Raw genomic sequence first — 20,730 nt, 5'->3', positions numbered from 1 at the left:
TGGTGTTTGTATGACTCCTGGATTCCATTCCCATCTCGATTATGGGAATTGCCTGAAAAAGAAAGGTTGGGTACACGGGCAACTTTCAGCCTCCTCATCACCTGAACCGGTTTCTCCAGAAGTAGGCTGTTCTGGGGTGTAATCTGGGATAAAAATCCAAGATAGTCTGTGGCCCTTGGCTGCACAGATAAACTGCAGCTAAACAGTAGGAATCAGAAGTACTCTCTACAGCAGAGATGAGAGTCTCTCAGTACCCTTCCCTTCTCAAGTACAACCTGAGCACATCCAGACACTGCATTCCTATCAGACCCTTCATTGCCCTACAATCAGGCAAATTTTTCTAAGCTTCTTTCCTACCCCCAGCATTCCATTTATTTTAGAAATAGAAGATCTCGTATTCTGGTCACTACATGACTAGGACACACATTATTTGCCTGTCAGAAAAAAAAAAAAAAAAAAAAAAAAAAAAAAAAAAAAAAAAAAAAATAGAAAAAAAAGAAAGGCAGTTTAACCTGGATTTCAGCCCAAATCCAGGAACTAACAGGTTAGGACAGGCTTACCTGTTCTGAAAGGGCTGAGGTCCAAGTCCTGGGTCTATCACATGAGGATGACCTGTTTCTACCAGGAGATCTCCTATATCCTAAAGTTTAAATCAAGATACAGTATCTTAACTTTGGACACAAGACTGACCTCAGTTTAAGTCAAATACTCTTGGCTTTGTCTCAAAAGTGACAAATTCCAACCAAAATTGTTGCTTGCCATATCCCTCCATGATCCCATCCCTGTTCATCATTCTCGGTGATAAAGGACAGTACATGCACACGGGTACTTTTTTTCTTTTTTTTTATTGCTGTTAATTCAAGGAAAAAGGTTGCATAAAATCCAATCTCTTCTAGAAATATAAGTGACCTTTCCAGTACATTTCAAATATCAAAGTATATGGTAAACATACAAATAAAGAGAAGGTAACATACCTCCTATTTACAGTACAGTATTTTAAATCATAAAATAAGTTCCATAAAGTACAACTGGCAGGTAATTCACAATACAAGTCCATTGGTGGTTTAACACCCTCACTTCAACTCAAACGCAGTTCAGTCATTTCAAGTGGTCCAAAAATACCCAGATCAAATAAAAATTTTAATCAAAATAATTCATTTACTACTTAAACATTTTTTCTTTTTTTTTTTTTTTTTTAAATTAAAGCTTTCATCTACCTCCCTCCCCTTCCCCCCCCTCCAAGAAAAAAGTTTCAAAATGTACACTGGTGCTATAAATATAAATGCTATCTATGAAGAAATGTAGTAATCAAGCTTTTTTTTTTTTTCTTCAAGTTTTTTGTTTGTTTAGCAATTTATTAGACGGCTGAACCAAAGATTGATTTTTATTTCATCCCTCTACCGGACACTGGGTCTGATTTTAAGAAAAAAAAACATTTCTGCCATGAACTGTGAGGAATGCCAAACCCTATGGATATACAGTGGTAGTTGTTCATCGGTGTTGAATGCAGCAGTCAAAAACACACTCGTCTTCCAGATAACCTCAGTGCACTTTAGGAAATCAAATATTACCTGGAAGCAATTTAGTACATATATTGGCTTTTAAAAATAAAATAAAAAATACAGCAGCATTAAACTTACTTACTCATGATACTGACATGTTTAATACCATCTTAACACTCATTTCAGTCTTTCACATTATACCGTAATTACGCATAGTGGTAAATTGTTATAAAATAGTGACTTTTCTATTTGGTAGACAGGTTCTAATACTAATACCTGACTATTTCGTAGAAAACCATAGCTTTTTGTTCAGTTTGAAATAAAACATTTACATTCTAAGTACAATGCAACACTGTAATAGTTTAGGAAAAAATATTCAATCAAGTAATGTTCATTCTGTGTTGACACGATGTAGAATAGCTTTAAAAAAGGAAAAAATGCTGTCAACTTTCATTACAAATGCAAACACACTGAGTACAACATTCATACCATTTTTTTCACCTTTGTTGCTGAACATACAGGCTAAGAAGCTACAAGGGAAGAAAAAATCTGACAATTTAAGCTCGTTCATTTTTCTAAATCTGTTCCAGTCCACACAGTTTCAGCCCCTTCCTGCTCTATGTATTTTCATTTATTTGGGCCTCTTGAGAGCTGCGTATCTGTATTATTATCAGGTATAGTACACATACAGTATCGTGTTTTCCTTTGGACTCTGCTAATAGGATGTTTGAACATCTCCCCTCAATTCATGAGCATTAAATTTTGAGTACGGGCAGGGTCTGTATGAACTGCTAAACACTCATGCAAATCCAACGAATCCACGTGGACAACCAGGGAAAGAAAAGAAAACAGCAGCATAAGGAGAACAGGGAGGGAGGGAGGAAGACTGTGGTGGGGAACATGACCAAGTTTCTTCTTTCACCATATGACTGCTCCACCAGTGATGTCAGAGGTCAGAGGAATTTTTTTTTAAACTGCAGTAAACATTGCACATGTCTCAAGTCTTCAGTGCAAAAGCATGGTTCGAATGCTCTGTCTGATTGTTTGGCTGTGTGTGTGAATTACATGCATTACGCAAGCCTCTTGTAGAACCAGGAGGAGACCAGGGACTCAGCTTTCTTCTTTTGTACGGAACAGAGGTGCAAAAGCAATTGAAAACTCCAAAAGAATTTAAACCGGGAATGTCCCAAAACACAAGACCAACCTCCCCCTCCCACACACACCTTCCCCCAATTTCCCAAGCTTCAGTTTAAGTAGGCAATGTTTACTTGTTTCAGTCTGCAGAATCCAAGGTATCATTGGAAGGGGGAGGGGGAGGTGCGTATCTCAGTCTGTAAGTGCCTAAAACAGGAAAGAGAACTACTAAGTCACTGCTCACAATTAAAATGGATTACAAAACCACTACAAGGTATCAAAATGGACATGCTCTTCAAAAGGCACTATCATCCTCCAGTCCTTTTAAAGTAGGTCCTCAGACTTTATCCTATTTTCTTTCATCCTCTTGCTAGAACTGTAGGTTTTATAAAAAAGATATAGAGTGTAGATATAGGATTTGAGCTCTACTGGAAAGATGAAAAGATGGTCCCCATCAAGGTTCATCTTTCCTGTTCTGGTCCAATCAAACTACTCAAATCAGAATGGGAACAAGGGCAGGGATCAAAAATAGCTTGTGCTTGATGCAAACCCTGCATTTTCCCCATTCTTCTGGACAGAGAGAGAAATGGAAGCTATTCCTTTAATATTTAGTTCCAATCAGTTTCTGCTTTTTGCTGCAACTTGACTGAAAAGTTAAATGCATTGAATGACGGGGCACAGAAGGATGGCTGATTGTGCAAAGGTAAGGCCTAGAAAACGTTAAATATCAAATGGCCAGTCCATTGGTTTTTCTTTCAATTCTCAGAAGTTTTAGGAATCCGAGGTCATATCATAGACAATACTTTTTATCTTTCACTTTTTGCCAATGAATTCTCTCTAAAAGCACCCCACTGAATGGGAATGGGAAAATTAAAATAACATGCAAGTCTCAACATAATGCCAAAACCAAAGCAGTGAAAAAAGAATGACAACTTAGGACTGCTATAATTTGACTTTCCAGCTCTGAACCCATTTTCAACTCCACGCTGTGCACCCCGTTCCCTCACACTGTTCTACAAGACTTTCAGGCAGAGATAGGATACTTTGCAGGTTTAGAGCAGGTCACTAGTGCACAACCATTTACACGAAACATACACACGCACGCACACCTTTCTGCAAGACCAGAAACAGCACATTCAGAAAGGTAAAGAGAAACTGCTAAACTCAAAAGCAAGTCCGCTGGGAGTTATCATGATTACCTTGTTGACTGGCCTCCATGGATGACTGCTTACAGTCCTGCGCATAGTGTCCACTTACACCACAATTGTAACATGAAACGTTCCCATTCTTCTTGGGTCCTGACCCATTTGTGTTGGCAACTACGTTAGGTGCTGGATATACAGGATAGAACCTCCCAAATCCTGCCATCTGCTGCATACCATAGTTGGCTTGGCTTCCCATCACTGGGTCATGCATAAGCCCGTTTGCATACGGAGACTGAGGCAGGAAGAACGGAAGTTGTGTTCCATTGCTTTGATGTGCTTGATTGAGGTAGCTGCCATTGCAGAGTGATGGCAGAGTGAAGAAAGATGGAACTCTGTAGACTTGTCCATGAAGTGGGTTATGATAAAAATAGCTATTAATCTGAAGGCTGCCATTGGTCCCACAGCTACACCTACGTCCACAAGAACCACAAGGGCCAGATCCCAACTGCTGCGGAGGTAACATTGTCCCGTTAGTGTTATTATTCCCAACAGCGTTTATGTAGGATGTGCTGTCACTCTGTGCAGTGCTGTGTGTCAGAGCGGGGCTCGGGCTGGGGGCAGGGCCTGGCGTGTGTGTCGGGATTGCAGGAGGAACAGTGGACTGGACCTGACCAACGCCAAGGCCAGCGGACTGAGGCGGCGAGGAAGTTGCTCCAGTGCTCAGCACATTTGTATTCTGGTTGGGCAACACACTGGTAGCATGAGGGCTGCCTGGCAAAGCGTACGAAGCTGGTGGAGGTGGTGGTGCTGCTGTGGAGAGACCAGCTGCTGGAAGAACTACCTTGAGATTGGTAGGCTGAGGGATTGCTCCTGGGTTTCCCTCAATGTGAGGCACCATTTGATTCAGTCCTACCACCTGGGATGCAGGTTTTGTGATGGGATCTGTAGTAGGAACTGGGGATCCTGGGAAACTACCTGGATTGTGGACTGGGATAAAGGCAGTATTTGGTGATCCAATACTTAAGTTTCCTGTTGGCTGCTGTGGTCCATTAACTGTGCAACTTTCTGATGATCCCTGTGGAGAGGGGATTTTCAACCTATGTATTGCCAAATGCAAAGCAGGGCTACCAGGCTGGACAGAATGTGGAAGGAAAGAAGATGGGACTGGCAAAGGGGAAGCCATGAGCTCAAGGCGTTTCTCAGGTTCACCAGAGGTCACTGGGCCCATTCCCGCAGGAGGGGAATTTGCAGACTCTCTCACTGGCGAGACAGCGACAGGTGTGCTAACCAGCATTCCCATGGTTTTACCATCTGCAGATATGGGTGGTGGGACAACTGCTTCAGGCTTCTGGGCAGCGCTGTGCATCACACAGTGTAAGGCAGGCATGAAGGAAATATGCTGAAACTTTGCATTCAAAGGATCTTCTGAAAGGCTCCCATTTTCATTATTCACTGAAGAGATCTGAGCAGATGATTTGTTCATATTTGATGAACTGACAGCACTGTAGCCTGAAAACCTGGTTGTATTTTGATTCCCAGAGTCCTCAGAATTGCTGTCTGTATCTGTTGGGACAAAAGCATTTATCAGTCAGAAGAATGAATCTCAAGCAACAGAGAATCATGCCCTGGACTCATTTACCTATATAAAACCTATTGAGTTTGATGACATGAAAGATATCTATGTCTTCCCAAACTGTGACAACTTTGAGATTCTTTTCATTCATCCAAATAAAGCTACGTCCATCTTCATGACCTGCCTATATCCACCTGCCCAACTAGCTACTGAGTCTTTGACTCGTGTATATCTGCAAATGTGAAGAGCAGGACACAGAGTGAATTAGGAATTTGCATCTGTCTAGAAAGATATTAACACAGCCTGTTTAAATTTGGAAGGAATGGCAAACTGTCAGTACAAAAAAATGGAGCTCCCTGACATGCCACATACGATTTCATATAAACCCAGCCACTTTCATGCCAAAGTTTTCCACATTGTTGTACCATGGAAATTTCTCAAGGGTGCTATATCACTAAGGCAAAAAAAATATGATGTATGTTTAGAAACCTAAAACTCAGTGGTATTTAAACTGTGCTAGAAGCCCTCAAACCGCCCAGTCATGAAATCCACAAAGAAAAATGTATTCTGTGGCTAGTTCAGAAAACAAAATACCTAATCATACTGAAAAACTAAGTAAAATAAATGCAAGAAAGAGATTAGTCTAGGAATAAAGTCATTCATGCACACTCTCCATAAATACAACCTCTGTCTTTTTCTTCTTCACTATCAAAGCTTTCCCGTCCATCATGTTGTGGACTAGAAGGAGAGCTGTAACTTTCAGATGATGTTTCTCCACACGTATCATGACCAGATCCAGCATCCAAATTCAGATCTAAAAATAAAAGTTGTTAGCTTTATTTTTGATCTCAGTGTTTGGAAATGAGTTTACTTTGGTTTTCTCACATTTCACGAGTTGAGATTTTTGTCTGTTCCTACTTAATTGAATCTGTCCCCCTGTACTCCTATCACTTCCATTCCCAGCAGTCAGGACTGGTGTTATCCCTAAATTTGTGATAAGTGAACCCTCGGTGTTAAAGAAGGTGATACTGAAAATTGATATTTATGCAAAGCAGTGAAAAGAATGATCCTGAATGATTCCTGTGATGTTTATACCAGACTGTACTACAACAGTGATTTCCTCTGAACCGTAGGGATCCAGCATTTCCGCTGGCAGAGCTGTAGTGCTCCTCAGTGACACCAGCACAGGCAGAAAGCTAACTCAGCAGGACACGGCTAAACAATGCACCACTTCACAACTCACTCTTCTAGAACAGGCTTTAACCAAACTCTATCAACAAATCCTGTTAAAAGAAAAAGAGGTGAACTGAAAAAGTGGTAAATTGTTTTCTAAATTCTGAATGGATCACAGGACATCCTTTGGCTGGAAACCACCTTTCAGGGTGGGCAGCTATTATGGGTTTGGCTTTCAAATTCAGCCTCTAGAGGGGAAGAAGAATGACAAATTCACCCTCTCTCAGAGTCTGTGACAGACACCAGCAGGAAACCCCAGGCCACAAAATCTGGGTTAGCAAAACTTCAGAACAAAAAGAAGAAGAAGAAGAATAGTAGTAGTAGTAGTAGTAATAATAATAGTAATATTATTATTATTATTATTATTATTATTATTATTATTATTATTATTATTATTATTATTTTCCCACCATTTTTTATTGTTACTGGGAGTTTAACAGGTTCATCCAAAAGTTGCCTTAACGCTTCAATTCTTGAAGTAATTTCCTGGATTAAACTCATAATTGCTTCAATTATTTTAACAAGTACTTTGAATATCTAATATATTCACCAAGAGCCCAAGTCTAAAGTGCTAATCACAAAGCATCCTTATAAGTAAGTTACTATTGTTACTAACTAGTGCTTCAGATAAACTCAAAATAGGGAGGAAAAAAAAAGAAAGAAAACATAAGGCTGTTAAGAATTACAGACTCAAAATAGGGCATTTCAAACCAAGCCAGGATATATTAACCTAGACAGAGATTCAGACTGTTACTTTTTCCCTTAGAATATGTCTCCAGTAAGTATTTCAAAAGACATTTTGGTGTGTATATGTGGGTTGAAAGCTCATCTCTGAGCAGGATTTAACAGCTTCCAGCCTCTGTGGATTACAGCTTCTTTTTGAACCAGCCAACAGTTACCAGGAAGCAGTTTCACAGAGTGGTGTATAGTGTAGAGTGGTGAATAGTGAGCAAACAGAACTCCTAAGGAAAAGCATTCCCTTCTAACTCTGCAGAATCAGAGAATCAACTAGGCTGGAAAAGACCTCTGAGATCATCAAGTCCAACCTGTATCAAACATCAACTCAACCTCATCAACTAAACCATGGCACCAAGTGCCACATATCTAGCCTTTTTTAAACACCTCCGGGGATGGTGACTCTACCACTTCTCTGGGCAGCCCATTCCAATGCCCAGCCATTGCATCTGTGAAGAATTTTTTTTTCTAGTCTCTAGCTTAAACTAACCCTGGCACAGCTTAAGTCTGTGTCTACTCATCCTGTTGCTAGTTGCTTGGGAGGAGAGACTGCTCCCCACCTGGCTATACCCTCCTTTGAGGTGGTTGTAGAGAGTGATAAGGTCTCCCCTTACACACCACTGCATCACCTCAAAGTCATAAAAGTTCATAAAAGCTCAGTGTGCTTTGCCTGACAACAAAACCAGTAATCAATCAGAATTGCACGCAGCAGAGCTCTGCTGTAGAGTGGGTTTTCTGCTTAATGGCCCTTAACTATAGCTTTCTAAAACTGTTCTAGTTCTGCTAAGTTTGTGAACACTGAGTTCTTAAAATTTTAGTCAAATGCTGTTTGTAGAAGGCAAAAACACCTGCCGATAAAACACTTCAGTATTTCAGAATTGGATTCAGCTGGAACTCTCCAAGGTGAGAAATAGTGAGAAGAAAGAATGAAAGCTTAATCAAGATTGTGTCACAAGTGGAAGCAAGAGAAAGACAAGGCACTTTTAAGAGTCCTTTCAACACTTATGCCAATTAAGTGGTGTAGAAAAAGGCAAACTCTGTCAACCTTCTGACACAAGAACTATTTATAAGAGAGGAGAGGTTTTAACTGATATCGGGAATTTAGAAAATATCAAGATGGGTAAGTCAGTGGGTAGCACAGACCTTCAGAAATTTGTAATAAAACTTGGAGACTCAGTTTACTAAAGGAACACAAATATAATTTTGTGTTACAACTGACTGATGTACACACGTCTTGGCCTAGACACTACATTTATGATTTCCCTAAACTGTAAATCCTGCTAGGGCAGCATACAGAGTTCTGTGTTGTAGCTCAGTGGTCACTTGGTTTAAACACTACAATTCATCAATGGTTCACACCACAGGTTTTATACCGGTTTCTCGTGGGCCATTACACAACAGATGAAGAAACTGGTAGGCTGCAAAGAGCACACTAACAGCAAAGTGATCCATGTCCACACACTGACTTCCAAATTTCATATGGAAGCAGCCCAACAGTAGCTGTTTCTGCAATTATTCCACCCCCTAAGCCAGCTTCACTGGTATTACTGCAGACTTCACTAGTATTTTGCCACCTATGCATGAAGAGACACACCCCAAGCAACTGGATACAGAGGACTGAGTCTAGTGCATTCTGTACAGCAAGTCAAAGCACAGATTAGACTGCCAATATACTGACTTGCACCAGAACATTTTTCAGTGTTGTGCCTTCCCCTTAACAGAAGACCTCATATAAATCAGCTACAAGTTTCTTACTAACAGCTTTGGAAAAAGCATCTTACCTTTTGCTGTCCCAGGACGGATGTGCTGTGATGCTGCAACTCGAACTCCATTGCTCCTGTTAGTCAACCTGCAGTCAGTTTTCTTTGCTTTCTCCCTGTGTAAATAATTTCATGGCTTTTTTGCAAATGCATGAGCAAAAATAACCAACATGGAATGACACTGGAAACAAAGGCAGTGACTCCAGGCCAGAAACGTGTATTGAATAGATATAACAACAAATTTAAATAATAAACAATTAAATAGAGGCTTCTGATGCAATATACCAGGAACTAAGCTGTGAGCAGAGTCACTAAACACTGTGAAAAAAGAAAAAGAAAAGACACCAAAAAGGAAATAGTGCAGCAGACAGTAAAGCAATTTTTGAAAGCTGATATGTATGATGCAGCCCTACACCAGTCTAGCATCTGGAAACTCAGATGTAGACAGAGTATTAGGTAAAGGTGGAAGTGCTTTCACTTCTCACAGTGCAGAGTTGTGTAGCCTGCAGGAAATTCTGAAGCCCTCTGATGTGCAAATTATCTTCAATTTCAGCCAGCTACCACCCACTTCATAATGTTAAAGGTTGCCGTCAACCCTCATTTGATTTTCAGTATATTCTGGACAGCTTTATACCTTTTAAGCTTCAAATAAATATAAAGGGAAAAAGGCAATTTAATATTGGTTAAAAACTCCTTCATCTTTTTATTAAATGCCAAGCAATATTTTGAGAAATGAATGCATTCACTTAAAATTCTTTACAGAATACAAAATAAGGTTTTTCATGTAGCCTAGCCTCACACAATGCCAGCTCTTGTGCCACCACAGCAAATAAAAGCACCTAATTGACTGTAGACTCTTTATCAGAGTGAATGCATTTACACTTAATTTCTGGATTACCAGTTACATTGGAAACCTACTTTTCCAGCTGTGGCTTTCCTTTCTTCTTGCTTATTGTAGACAGACTTCGTTTTTCCACTGTGTGCTAGACAGAAAATATAAAAATACCAGTCAAACAACAGAATTGGCTATGAAAGCCAAGGAACACCCCTCCTAGACCAACAGATCCACAAGTCGAATAGTGTGCTCACAGGTGCTATAACCACCCAAACAACCACTTGCTCAGTGCATCTGAGCCTGTAAAATAATGCATCATGTCTTGTGTTTACACGAGAATCAGCAAAACACTCAGCAAATTACTACTTGCAAATATGCCAGAGATATCGATCAAATTATTGTTTGCATGCTACTCTTCCTCCAGATAAAAACAAATGTGTTTCATCACATACCTGCTAAAAGGCTGATCACCAAGCTTAAGGAGCTACAAAATTTGTAGATATAAATGGAATTATTTGATAGTTGGGGTGGGAAGTACATGTGACAAATTATTTCTACATAGTGACAAGCAGGTACCTAGTCTTAAACTGGAGGTTTAAGCTGCTGAACTAAATACAACATACAAGCACATTAGGAAAAATATATAAGGAACCTACACAATTTTTTAAGCTATTATTAACAACTTATATTTGGCAAGGAAGTAAAATTTATGAAAACTCTGAAATAGTGTCTGTCCAAATCACTGTATCTGGACTTCCTTGAAATAGTTTTTCATCTTCTTTAGTAAATTAATCTTTTTCTTGCTTCAAGCTTGTAGTATTTCAAGCTTTGATGCAACCTACCATGTTTAGAAGCCAACATCAATTCATTACCCTGCTTTATGAAATAAGCAAACTATTTTTGTTTGGCTTGCTATTCCGTACATAACAATCAATAGCCAAATTCCAAACATATATAAGAGCAACATCAAGAATTCTAACATTCTGGGCTTTTTGTATATAAGCAGTAGTAGATAATTTTATTTATAAACAATTATTCTGCTTACCTATATTCACAATGAGACTGAGCATTGAAGAGACAAATCTCAGAAGTGTATATACATCCATCTATTAACTTTTTTCAAAGATTATTACTTAAATAATGAAGGTAAGATAGAATATGTTTAATTGTGTAGCATTAATACAGTTTAGCTACTAATACAGTTTCTAGTTTGTTCCTTGCAATAACAGAAATTGCCCAAGTGTTCTGGAATCTTCTCTGATGACAACGCTACAGTAATAGGAAATGCCTAAACAGAAATTAACATTAGACTTCTCTGATTATTTACATTCTGCTGGGAAATTTTATTAACAAATTCATAAACAAAATATTCAGCTTTCTGAGGGTAAGGAGTTATGAAGGGTTTTCCAATCAAGGTAAGTGTAGCAACTTCACTTATTTTGTACAAGTTCAGGAGCACTTTTCATCTTTTAAAGTTAATCTCACCATGTGTAGTGGACAGTCTTCTCAAGTGTCTCAGAATATATATGGCTTTAAAGAATAAACAACAACACACCTGGTCAAGTAGGTTAGTACAGTGCTCTGGGTGCTGCTGGACAATACAGCTTTTCCTTCTCCAGTCCATTACCCCATTCTGTTCTGAGTGCTGTATGTTAAGGCTATCCAGTGAAGAACATTTTGCACTGCTAGTGCTGCTGAAAAAGAAAAAAGGTCCAAAAGTTAAGCTGATGTGAACAAACCTGCAGACTTTTCTTCCAACATAAATGTTTCACATCATGTTGGGAAATTTTGCTTTTAGAAAACCCTAGAAATTTTCAAGGGATTTAAAAGATGTAAATTACAGCAGTTCTTGTGCTTTAAAGTTATGATCTGACCATAATTTGAGTTCCTTTTTCATTCTTATCTACTTATGCTGGTAATTGAAAGTGCCTTTTAATTCAGGGCTGCTGGCAAGCTGCTTCACGAAGGTTACTGCAATATGAAATGTTACTCAGTTCCCATGATGCCAGAAATCCAGCTCACTTGAAAGCACAAGACATGCTGAAGTTCCAGTAGCTACCCAACAAGTACCTCTGTGAGTAAGGGCTCAAACTACTTAAAAGATACATAACAGAATATTTAAAAACAAAAAAGAAAAAATAAGAAAATGGCAAGAACCCAAGAAGGTCTCAAAAGAAAGACATAAGCCCCTGATTGCAAAGACAGAAGCAAGGTCACTTGAGAAACTTCTGCCAAGTGGAGGCAAATGATTTCACTGCCAAATTTGCAGTCATTTCATGGAAATGTAACAGTACTCAAGTTTTTGTTTTGTATGGGGGATCTCATTCATACCAGTAAATTTTTAGACTTTTCGAGTGTAAGGCTGCAATACTGAATGAAATTAAGATGAACTGATTGTGATTCTAAACAGCTTTATGCGTATTTAAAATGGAAAAGTTTCATTCAGTGCCATTTTTTTACAACCCATATACAACAGGCACAGATTTTAAGGAGACAAACACATAAACAAAACAGGACAGGACTAACAGACCTCTAGTAATCAAGGAGTAAAAACATTCCCCTCTCTTAAATAAACAGAAAACAATACTTAGTTAAAAGAATTTCTTTCTCAGAACTTTGTGGAAATATCTGTCCCTCTCTTTCCTACTTGAAAAGTAGATCCTAAACTATAGTCAGCCTTAGTGTAATTCATTATACAGTGAATAAAAAAAAAGACAATTTCTTTGTTAATAACTATAAGTTACTAAATCTGGATCCTGCTCTGATGGCTTTGTAGTAGACTGTATATCCACAGCATAATCATGGGTTTTGTTAAGTTAACACTTTCTTCTTGAGGAAATACGAGTCAAAAGTAGGACAGTAAAAAACCAAAACAGACACAAACCACTAAGTTGTCTTGTGCTGAGTTCACAAGAATTTTGTCTGTTAAAGATCTGTGGACCTTAACCAACACTGTTCTGTGCAATGTTTACGTCCTAACTAATGGAATTCCAGGTACATTTTCACAAGATAAATATGTTTTACAGATAAATCCACACTGAAAAAAATTGTAAATCACAATAAATTTTGTACCCATTTATTCCTTTAATTTAGTTGAATTATTGCAGAACTATGTGCTAAAATATCTGAAATTTTTAATCAAAATACATTAATAAGTGAATTCACATTAGGTACTTCAGGGATCTGAAGGCATATATAAACTACCTTAATATGTTTAGGAACTGCTTCCATTTACAATGGACACAAACCAGCAAGGTGTGCATGCATCTGCCAGTAAGCAAGGGCAAGAACGGACTATCTCCTCCTGTAAGTTCCTCTTTGAGGTTACTTAAGCTTCAAATCAATAGCACTGGAAATTTTCAATACAAGCACGGGGGTATGTGCACATAGGAAAAATAAATGCCATACAGATTGATGCTACTCAACACAAATCAAAACATCAAATTCAAATAGTGAAAGTTCACAAAATTTGGGAAAGAAGAGCTAACCAAATGACCTGGACCTACAAATTCAGACACAGCATCTTTTGAACTATTTTTCTAATAGAGATTAACTTAATAACAACCTTCCAAACAGTGAAAATAAGACAAGAACGTCCCACCACAAACAAAAGCTCCACAAACAAAAAAGCTTTAATCTAGAAGGACGCATACTCTCAAAAGCACTAACAAATGGAAATTCAGACATGTACCATGGCCACATTACATCCTAGTACCTACTTGGCAACAGGATTTTTTCCATTATGTTTCTTGTGAACTGCTGTGTGTTGCATTACATCTGGAAAAAAAAAAAAAAAAAAGCGTCATTTCAACAGCAATTCCATTTCATCTTTTAAATCAATCCAGGAAATTCGTCTTTCATAGCAGAAGACATCTTCATTAAAAGGCCAGGCTTAATTTACAGTGCTGAAATTAGCAGGTGTTGCATAGAAGATAAATTAGTTTGTACAGATGATATAAACAAGACTCTACCTTCCATTTCACAGAAGAATGAAACAGAAAGAGGAACTATGACAATGTTAATGTTTGCTCACCTCTATATCTAATTCTAAGCACTGAATGCATGACTGAGTATCACCCAGAATGAAAGAACAGAGAGAGAAGAAACGAGTCAGAAAAAAATACATTTCTTAATTTCTTCTGAACTACTGAAATTAATCTCAAAACTATGTCACACATTCTGACTAGCAAACAAAGACAAGTCCTCCACTAAAGCACTGCATTCTGAACCTGAAAATTCATTATGCAAGTAAAGCTTCACAAATTACATCTGACAGAAAAAGATACTGCCTCAAGGCCAGGCTGGGTAGGGCTCCAAGTAACCCTGTACAGTGGAAGGTTCTCTGCCTGTGGCAGATGGTTTGGAACTTTAAGGTTGCTTCCAACCCAAACCATTCCAAGAGTCTCTGAAGAAAAACTATGAACCTTAGAGACATAGTCTATCCTTTTCTTTAAGACAACTGCTAAATTTTAAGAATAGCAGCTTTCCTTAATTCCAACTATTGATGATCTTAGTATTCTTGGTACTTATGATTTTGCCTGAACTCCTCTCAATGCTACACGTAAGTCCAAATTACGGTTTAAAAATTTGAGAAAAATAAAAGCATTATTTTTAAACTTCTGATAAACACTTCACTAAAATGGCACAGAAGGTGTTCTGAAATGCATTTCTAATTTTACCAGATGAAGAGATTTACGTATTTTTAAGAACAGTATATATAACACTATTTAAGCAAATACATTGTAAATTTACTTGGTGTGTTCACAAGAAAAAGCTGTTCAAACTGTTTATGTAGATTACTGAATCCACAGAAGTTCAACAGCAAACTTCTTATGAGCAATTAATGTGAAAAAGGATAAGAGTGCTGTCATTACTTGAAAGCCAGCATAAGTGTTCAATGGTCTGTGTTTACCCATCAGTCCCCTTTCCCATCCTTTCCACCTACCAGGAGATTTATTTGTTTCCTTCCAAAAACAATGCAAAACTGGCTTGCTGTTCCTTTCAGAATGAAACTACTGACCAGCCACCAGGCTGCTGCTTCCATGTCTGAACTGTTTCTGAGGCATTTGAAAAACAGCTTTCAGACTGTAATCAATACTCACTACAATCCCAAACTTAGTAACAGTCCAGAGTATCACAGCAGCATAGGTTAAGAACAAGAAGAGGAAAACTTGAACATCTTTTCTGTGTAAAACTAGAAGCTAAACAAATTTGGCGTATTTAATATAAAACAGTTTGCAACCCTTGAAATACTGCACTTAACTCTGAACCCTGGTAACTTTAGACTAAATAGGTAAAGACAGTAAAGTCTATAAATAATCTTGGCTCAAATAAATTCTGAAGTATAGATTCCTGGTTGTTCAACACAGCTGTGAACTTTGCCTTTGAGCTGTCTGTGAACACTGCCACTTCTTGAGTTACAGAACAACCTCTTAAGGAAACTGCTGAAAGTACACAAAAATGTTTCATTTGCATAGCAGATTACATTCAATTTTTGTACCACTTTATACCAATGAAGAAATCAGTCAAGTGTTATGATTTCCAGAACTGAGTGTGGTAAAATATCTCAAAGAACCACCTTTGAGTACACAACTACCTTCCTCCTGACTTGAAGCTTCTGAACTGTCCTCCTTGAAGTGTTCTGCTGTCTTAACCGTCTTCAAAGAGGGTTGTAAGTTACCTGCAGAGAATAAAGTTCACGTAGTAACTTTATAGATCTTGAACAACTGGACAGTTCCTGAATGTTTGCACTAAACTGGAAGCTCGGGAAATGGAAGACTGAACTTACTGGTTTGCATGTGGCAGCAATTTGAACTTTGCCTCCTTCTAAGCAGGCCATCTCCAAGAGTAAAAGCTCTCAAGAGATACTTTTATTTTGAAGAGAATAGTGTCAAAAATAATTTTAATGCTATGGTACAATTTCAAAAGCCTGTGATTGTGAAAATTATTAGAGATATTTCTACTATGCTGCACTTCAGATTTTTCTTTATAATCATTTTGTTACAACAGGAAATGGGAGGAGAGCAATGATAGTTACTAGCATTCTTCTGCAACAAATTACACTCCTCCACCGTCAAATCATTCATCTGCCAAAAGAGACCTAATTTGGGTTAAAGTCTTCTAGTGCCCTTAGCACAGTCTTCACACACCATTTTTGCCTTTTTATGCCAGACAGGATGAAAAAAGTAGGAATAATATTAACAGTTTTGTTGCAAAAATACCACTTCCATGCTCTGAAAAAGGACTTAGTTTCTTAAAGTATCTAACTCTAAGAGTCTACTCTTCCCCTCTTAAAAAGCTCCAAGTTAGTGCAGGTAAAAGCATTGGAAAGCTGTTGCTTAGAAGCTTAAAACATTGATAAGAAAATCCTTCTGCATATCATCTGCATTAAAGATACTAAATCCCCAGAGATTGTGCTCTCATGTTGGAATCAAAAGTCTACTCCAACCTGAAAAATTGTCTAAACAACCGAATTCATGAACCAGGAGGGAGCTAATTGATTTTCTCCTTAATGGAACCATAGCAGCATAATCAAGTTTACTGAATATTCAGTGTGAGATCCCAGCTATTATTTAAGGTATTAAGACCTTTCACCAAATATAAAATTTACTTCCACATGGGTTTTGATAAATAACTTCGTATCTCTGTGAAAAGATATTTTTATCTCTGACTCCATATAACAACTGAAGACCAATTTAAGCCACAAATGCTTTGTCTGTCAATTAATTCTGCATGTTCTTTCCGAGAACTAAATGAGATTTTTCTTAAATATGTGCTTCCTTTCCCAACACTGTCACCACATGCAAAACATGCGACTACGACTAACTTGCAGTAACAAGTAGTAGGATTACAGGAATCCCAAACAGGAAACCTAGAAAAACACAGAAACCAACAATAAAAAACCCCCTTACAGGCCATTTAACTGGGGTTATTTGGCAACAGATGAGGTGAGTACTTTTGTATTAGTACAGCTTTTATTAGCCTGCACCACAGGAAATGTGAGCTACCCTGGACAAGTTATCCAGTCCCCCTTCTCAAAAGGAAAACAACTATGCTTAAATTTATCACACTAATTCTCTTCACCAAATGTTTCCTTAATATCTACCCAACGTCAGGACCTGAATCATGCCAATGGGCTTTGCAACACTTCCCTGCTCTCCCGAGGTATACAAACTGGTATATTGCAGTTTTGCAATTTGGGGTGTGGCTGCTGGGAAAAGAACTGGCAGATACCTCACCCAGGGTCTCCATCCTTTGGCTCGGGAGCCGCATTTGAGCTCAGGCCTTGCCTGGCGTGCACTGCCGGCACACCTGTGCCTGGACATGAATCTTGCTGATCTTGTTCTTAACCCTGACCTACTGACTTGTTTTTCTGCCTTGACCTCAGATCTGCCTCACTACTCTGGACTTGTCTGTAATCACCAGGTTCTTGCCTGCCCCTGGTGCTCATCTTCCTCACAAGAAGTTAAACCTAGTGGTTTCTGTCTTATCCATCAAAGATACATTAGGACTCTTTGGTATTTGAAGACTTAAATCATCTTCCATTTGAGTCTTTCCTCCTCTCCACTAAACAATAAAATTCCTCATCCTGTTGTCATACATTCTACCTCTGACAAATCCTCATGAACTTTCATGTACCCAATTATTTATTATAATAAAAATTACCTCACATTTAAGATCACTTTGTAATCTACAAGACTTCTGACAGAACTGACATTTTTCTATTCTCCTTCTGATCTTGATGGAACTTGGCACTGGTTCTTTTTTGAAACCATTTCAAATTACCACCATGTATAACAATGCATTTGCAAGTCCTTCCCAACCAGATGTAGTTTACAGTCTAAAATATGCATAACCTGTCCAGTGTGCCAGTCATTAACATGAATCTTTCTGGACTTTGCAAACTCTTTCCTCTCCAGTCAGCCTTTCAGTACAACAGAAATGTCAATTTTTACAGCAGTAAATTCCAGCCAGTTCCACGATCACCTTGATTGGTATTAGCTCAACATTTTCACAAAACTGCCATGTAAGAATGTACTAAGCGTTACTAAAAAATGTTACAAAGTGAGCTACAGCTACTACATTAACCACAGCACTTCTATCTCATAATGGAAAGAATACATCAGTCACAGATCACACACATCATTTCAAACTAAAGTCAGCTGTCATTCCCCTTTTTTTTTTTCCCAAACAAAAAACAACAGTCTGTTTGGAGCCTCCATTCTATTCAACTCCTTACTAAGATCTTCGGCAACTTCTGAGGCAGTGGCCTCAACCAGTGCCTCAACTGTCATAACAGTGTATAACATGCACTGAAAGAAGAAAAGATTCAATGGAAACAAAGATCACATCCTAAGGCAGAAAAGCCAAGCTTTGGTCACACGAACAACTGTAATACACAAGTAGGTTAAGAGGTCCACCAAAGAAATCTCTGCAATGCAAATGCTGGAACACAATTCTGTACATTCTTAAATTAGGGACATTCCATCATTTATGCACTCAAAACAAATCTTAGCTTAAATATCAAGACAGATGCTTAATCTACAGAAGAAAACAAACAAAAAGAAGATATGATTTTTTGGGTCAGTTCAAACTTTTTGTTCCAAAATTTAAGATTTTGTGAAAAAAAGAAATGCCAAACTGGTGAACATACTCAATTCATAACAGTCTATTTGAAGAGGGGAGGGGGGGGGAGGGAAGGAGGGAGGCAGGCAGGCAAGCAGGCTGATGCTACATAGCAAGTTCCCACTGCCAAAACTATGAGTATCAAGAAACTATTCATTGACCAGGAGTTCAAATACAACCAGTGGAATACAACACACAAACATAAAATTATAAAACTATACTTAGGCAGAGCAGCAAGAATAGCTTTTTATAGACTTTTCATTGTATAAAACAGTATTAGGACATTTCTTACTGTGAGTGTGCAAAGATTCTGATGAAATTGATTGGAAGAAGTTGTATACTCTCTGATTCTGCAGAAAAGCTTGTGATGTATTTGAAAATAGCTGCCTGAAATTTAAATGAGAGTTTGTTAAACTAAGTAACAGAATTATAGGAAGAACACAAAAATTTACTACAGTACCATTTAAAAGCAAAATAGGCAGTTCTTAAGAAGTCCAAACCCTTCAAATTGCACATTCAGCATAAACTATGCTAAAAGCTACTTTTGAGCTTTGCTGTTAAGTGCTAGTATAAGCTTGAAGTACAGCCAATATAAGGAATTGGTACAATGATTTTTTTTAATTTAAAATGGTAGGTACTTTTGAGTCATCCCAATTCAAACATTTTAGCCAATTGTAACATTTTATTAAATACGAGTTTGAACTGAGTCCAAAACCACTGGACTCTATATTGAAACTTTTTTTTTTAACTGAGAACACATTTATTTACCCAAAACAATGCACCTCTCTCTTAAATACATTGTATGATTAAATATAAAGTTGAATTCACCTATAAGGTCAGTGTTTGAACTTCATAACTATCTCCAAGAGCAAAGTGTGGGATTCTCAACATTGCTCTGCACCGGTCTGAGTTGGTTACCAAGAGGTCAGTGACAAATTCTATTAGCTTCAAATAAGAAAATGGGCAAACAATGAATGGTTTTCACTTCCCATACACCAAGGTTTCAGATATTACTTGCCAGCAGGCACTACTCAGTTCTATTTCTTTGGAGGAGAGGTGCGGGAGAGCAATTTTTGGCAACTGGGCACATATTGAAACCCCCAAATAAGTATATATTTATAATAAAACTGACATTGAAAGAAAAAGGAATTTGAATATAGTAATGCTATTCTCTTGAGATTATTCATGTAGCATTCCTATATAGTCACAATACAACCTACAAATTTTAAGTACAGTTGCTTACTCTAACACAGTTGCCTATGTTCAAATCTTATCTTCAAAGTGAGTCTCTTGGGTTTGTAATTACTGTGCAGCAATGCTTCACAACCTTTCTGTGTTGCAGTACATTCCCTTCTGTCAACCTCTGTTTAATAGGTTTATTGATTTAAAACCACTATGCTTATTTGCCAAAATTGTTCACACAGATTAATCTTTGGCTTGAAAATCAAGACAATAAAAACAAATATTACAGACCAAGCTTTATTTAAAATTGACAAGGGGGTGGTTGTGGCTCAGAGTGGCTACATATCTTCTTTAACTAAAATATTAGGACAAAATGCTGGAACCAACAGAGCATTATGAGTAGGAGGTTGAAAAGCAGTGCCTGATTCCTCAACGACCCCAATCAAACACGATGAATAATTTGCTTTCAAGAAGGTAGAACAATCCTGACTGAAATGGACAAACATAACAAGATATCTGTACCAAACAAAAAAAAAAATCAAGTAGGCAAACCCAAATTCATATTACTGTTCTGCATTAGAGAATTTGACCACCAAGCTCTCTCATCACTAAATAGAAGGTGATTAGGAATGGACCATTTTCTTACAAATACATGAGCTACTTCTAATCTTATATATATATGCTTCACTATTGCTGTTTATTCCTTTTAAATTCCGTTCTGTCTCTCACTCTATCCTGTCATAAAAAGGAGAACATATGTGTTCTGAGTTACTGTTTCTAGTATTTCTAAATATACTCTTGTGTAAAGGAGGTAGTATCCTTCCACAAGTGTCAATCATTACTATATAATGCTGCTTAGGACATATATTTTCATAATTGTACAATTACTGCCAAAGAAGTAATTCTACCAAGTTCAGTAAAAGTATTTGTCCTGGTTTAGGGCAAATTTGGGAGATTTGGACTGACCTCAGGACACCCCTAATTTAAAGAAAATCTGAAAGAGCTA

The 20,730-nt window shown here is 37.9% G+C and overlaps 1 protein-coding gene across 4 annotated transcripts in view; it reads right to left on the bottom strand.

Moving 5' to 3' along the window:
- Window positions 1-826: 826 nt before the first annotated feature.
- ZCCHC2 (zinc finger CCHC-type containing 2) overlaps window positions 827-20,730 on the bottom strand; it is a 43,491-nt gene continuing 23,587 nt past the window's right edge. The window contains exons 6-14 of one of the 4 annotated variants that reach the window (XM_056484036.1): window positions 18,835-18,929; window positions 15,514-15,597; window positions 13,637-13,694; window positions 11,473-11,611; window positions 10,001-10,065; window positions 9,104-9,198; window positions 6,040-6,168; window positions 3,836-5,344; window positions 827-2,843 (exon numbers count right to left, since the gene is read on the bottom strand). In XM_056484036.1, the coding sequence (XP_056340011.1) occupies window positions 2,776-2,843; window positions 3,836-5,344; window positions 6,040-6,168; window positions 9,104-9,198; window positions 10,001-10,065; window positions 11,473-11,611; window positions 13,637-13,694; window positions 15,514-15,597; window positions 18,835-18,929 (2,242 nt within the window). In that variant the 3' untranslated portion in view covers window positions 827-2,775. The remainder of the gene's footprint in view (window positions 2,844-3,835; window positions 5,345-6,039; window positions 6,169-9,103; window positions 9,199-10,000; window positions 10,066-11,472; window positions 11,612-13,636; window positions 13,695-15,513; window positions 15,598-18,834; window positions 18,930-20,730) is intronic. The other 3 variants (XM_056484038.1, XM_056484039.1, XM_056484040.1) reach the window with 3 other exon arrangements.

The sequence above is a fragment of the Oenanthe melanoleuca genome, chromosome 2, assembly GCF_029582105.1.
Source record: "Oenanthe melanoleuca isolate GR-GAL-2019-014 chromosome 2, OMel1.0, whole genome shotgun sequence".
Classification (NCBI taxonomy): Eukaryota; Metazoa; Chordata; class Aves; order Passeriformes; family Muscicapidae; genus Oenanthe; species Oenanthe melanoleuca.
The sequence above is the reverse complement of the archived record's forward strand: the minus strand, read 5'-3'. Positions and strand labels throughout refer to the sequence as shown.